Below are 3,876 nucleotides of genomic sequence, written 5' to 3'. Positions count from 1 at the left end.
AGTATCCTGGATCCATGAAATAACTGGCCTTTAAAAATAAAACTCTGCCTGCCTCTATTGGAATTTAACATAGGGGTGTGTATACTCATGCCCCCTCTGTTTTAAGGAAGAACATTTATCATTTGTCAGTGGGCAAAAAATCAGCAGGGGATCAAATACTTTTTTCCCCTCACCGTATATGTATAGACTTTGTATAGTTACATGTATAGTTATTTTAATACTGAGAATAACACATCTAGATTATAGAAATATTTCTACAATGTAAAGACACAATGTGACATGACAAAATATTTCTAGTGAATCAACAGTTTGGTGGTCATTTTTCTAAGCTATGCAAAAAAAAAAAAATAGTTTTGGTTTTGGTGGCTGAACTTCAGGATCAAAGTGGAAGAGCTTTGTTTGAGACTTTGGTTTTACAGTAGGCTCCGTTGATCAGAATCCAGTGCAGGTTTAGGATATGTTGTGTAGAAAATTAGACAGTCCTCGAAGTTGGAATTCTGTTTCATTATCAGCACGAGCCACACCAAATACAAAACTATAAACTGAACACTTTATAATCGCCAAAATGTAAGAAAAGAGCTGACATGAACATGAGCTGACACTGACCTGTCTGTGGGTAAAACATGAAGTTGACTTTACTGGCAAATGTGGGGCAGTCAGAGGGGAATTGGGTTCAAAATAGAAAAACTATAAAAGCAGTGAACATCAAAGACTACTTACACAATTTACAAACATAGATACAGATAAGAAATCTCTCCCAAATATTAATGAGCTTCTTCCCTTGTTGCAAATTTCAAGAGAACCCACAGGCGATCCCAAGCGACATGAAATACAAATGACCATTAACATGTTTTACATATGAAAAGAAGGGCTGGATTCAGGCTTCCTTCATCCTTTCCCTAACAGCTGCTGGGCTTGTGCATGTTCCTGTCTACATGTACACACAGAAACACACACACACTCAGGGGGGTTTCTGTTGATGTATTCAGTAAATTTGCATCAAGTTGAACTTGGTTTTCCTCTTATTTCACTGGAGAGGATTGAATGCCTTGCTCTCCTCTGTACGGGGGGGGGCATTCCTCTTATCGGAATTTGGCATAACTTAGTGTGTGTTATCTTCCTCAGCGGTGTGTTGGTTGCATTGCCAGAACGGAGGTGTGTGTCAGCGGCCCAACACTTGCTCCTGCCCCGAGGGCTGGATGGGCCGACTTTGTGAGGAGCGTAAGTATTTAACCATCAAAGATTATTAGGTGAACTCTGTTGACACAATCGTAATGGGATCCTTATTGTGTTACAATTCAAACTCAAACAAACAATCACTGACGTGCAAACCAGCTGAAGCAGGTTTCAGCGGACAAAGGTGCACAAAGAGAGCCAGGGATAAAGGATGAAAGAGCTGAGACGTTGACAGAGTTATGGCATTGATTCTTTGTACCGCAACAAAACACACCCAGATAGTTAGACATTTTGTCTCTTGCTCACTCAACACACAAGTTAAAGGATCAATAATCACCAAAAATCAAAAACACAAGATTAGAAACTGCTCTCACATTGATTGAAAAGCCTTTAAATAAAACAATTACACAATTAAGCAACAGAGAAAGAATCCTGCTGATTTTGCTGCTTTGCAGATATCCTGTGAAGTATCTCAACATCTCACTGATAGATTAGCACAGAATTTGCTTTAGACATTCATGGTCCCTGAAAAGGATGAAGTCTTCTGACTTTGGTGATCTTCTGACTTTCTAAATCTAGATCTAGATCTAAAGTCATCATCCAGTCACTTTAATGTGCTGATTATGACCAACACCTGCAAAACTAATGACATTCCATCCAACTGTACTTTGTGTTTAGTGCTAATTAGCTCGTTAGCATGCTAACATGCTAAACTAGACGTTGAACAGGGTAAACCTTAAACCTGTTCAACACAGGAATGTTAGCATTGTCATTGGGAGCATGTCAGAATGCTGATGTTAGCATTTAGTTCAAAGCCCCGCTGTGCATATTGGTTAAAAAACATAGCCAATAGTCAACACAGTGTCAAATGTCTTTAAAAAAACACATTTTAAGTAACACTTCAGCTAAATTCCAGCATGGCCTAAGATTTATGCAGATTATTATAGTGTTTAAAACATTTAAGTCAGTGAACTAATTAACAGATAATACATAGGCATTTTATTTATTTCAGTTATCGAGTTAAAATACTTAACATTTATTGATTCCAGCTTTTTAAATGCAAGGATTTACTAATTTTCTTTGTTTTACTGTATAATATGAAAGTGTATTGAATATCTGAGTTTTTTACTAAAGCAATTTGAAGACATTCCTAATCAATATCTTATAAAATAAAGAATGAAGTTATTTCTTTTTACCTTTGCTGTGCATTTGCTAAAAACTAGAATACTCTTCTTTCAAGCCCGGGGTCACACAAATCTCGAATTTCCAAACAGAACCAAACGTTCGGGATTTGAACAAAGAACTGATGGTCTTAAATGATTTCCTGTTCACACTCCTCTGTCCTCTTTAATCGCAGCTATTTGCATCCTGCCGTGCCTGAATGGAGGCCGTTGTGTGGCACCCTACCAGTGCGAGTGTCCCACTGGGTGGACCGGCACACGCTGTCACAGCGGTGAGTTCACGTGTGAGTCTGTGGTGGGTTTTTTTCAGTATGTGGACAAACCTGCTCACCTCAGGAAAGCAAGTAATGGAGTGCATGCGGAGAACATGTTTCCCTATCACTATCACTGTGACACCACTGAATCAGGGGGGTTGTGTGACGCCAGTTTTTTTTTCTGTTTATGTATTTGCTATTTATTAATAACACGTAACATATGTGAATTACAATTGTGAGTAAATAATAATGTAGTAACATAATGGATGACTTTTAAGTCTCTAATTTTTTAAAACTTTGCTATTACTACCCAATATTATTATTTCCTATTTTATTAATTTAGCTTTTCTTGTGTTTTACTCTTTTGTACCTATTAGTATATTTAACTAATTGTCTGTTTATGATAATGGTTGGCACCAAGGAGAATGAATGAGTGTTTGTCTGTCATGACGGTAGAGTGCTAACACACAGTGCAGTAGATGAATCAGCACTCCTTTAAAGTTATACTGCAACTGCATTTTTCTCTGGCATCGACAGTGTCTCGTCGCTCTCATTGCCGAGAGAGTGCAGTAATAGAGCAGGTCTCTGCGTCCTTATCATAACAACCAACAGAAGTCATCATTTTTGCGACTTACACATGAGCAAAAACCTGTGGTTAGGGATGAGGATTGTGTTGTATTTTAATGAATGTGTGTGTGTGTGTGTGTGTGTGTGTGTGTGTGTGTGTGTGTGTGTCTGCCATGTCCACAGCTGTGTGTTCATCACCTTGTCTGAATGGAGGCAGATGCATCAGGCCAAACAGATGCCACTGCAGTTCAGGCTGGAGCGGACACAACTGCTCCAGGTGATAAGAGACAGACAAACAAAAAAGTTCCTTTGTTTTTCAAATATTTAAATAAATAGATGGTATTCTAAAACCCAAACATTATTGATATAATGAATCATCACAGTGATAAATACTTTAATAACTTGACTAAATGATTTCCCATCAGTGTATATAAAAGAAATTTCATGATGTGTATGTATGATATGTATTCTGTAAAAATGAGTGCTGTCAGTTAAACGCAATATTAACGGCGTTAGCATAAACCCGTTTTAACGGCATCACATTTTTTATCGCAAGCTTAATGTTCTTTTTGGCCTAGCAAACTTTGTAGTTTTTTTCACATGCCGTTGCAACAACTAGTCGCGTTGGAAAAACTACAACACCACACCACATATCTAGCTATACAGGAAACAAAACAACAGGCACGTCACACACACTT

General features: G+C 38.0%; 1 protein-coding gene across 3 annotated transcripts in view; it reads left to right on the top strand.

Annotated features, from left to right (window-relative positions):
* The window catches only part of svep1 (sushi, von Willebrand factor type A, EGF and pentraxin domain containing 1), a 95,983-nt gene that overhangs the window by 90,108 nt on the left and 1,999 nt on the right, over positions 1–3,876 (top strand). For all 3 annotated transcript variants that reach the window (XM_032544083.1, XM_032544082.1, XM_032544084.1), the window contains 3 exons: positions 1,126–1,221; positions 2,534–2,629; positions 3,362–3,455. In XM_032544083.1, the coding sequence (XP_032399974.1) occupies positions 1,126–1,221; positions 2,534–2,629; positions 3,362–3,455 (286 nt within the window). The remainder of the gene's footprint in view (positions 1–1,125; positions 1,222–2,533; positions 2,630–3,361; positions 3,456–3,876) is intronic.

This window comes from Etheostoma spectabile, chromosome 19, assembly GCF_008692095.1.
Source record: "Etheostoma spectabile isolate EspeVRDwgs_2016 chromosome 19, UIUC_Espe_1.0, whole genome shotgun sequence".
Lineage (NCBI taxonomy): Eukaryota > Metazoa > Chordata > Actinopteri > Perciformes > Percidae > Etheostoma > Etheostoma spectabile.
Note: the sequence above shows the minus strand (reverse complement) of the source record. Positions and strands in the feature narration are given on the sequence as shown.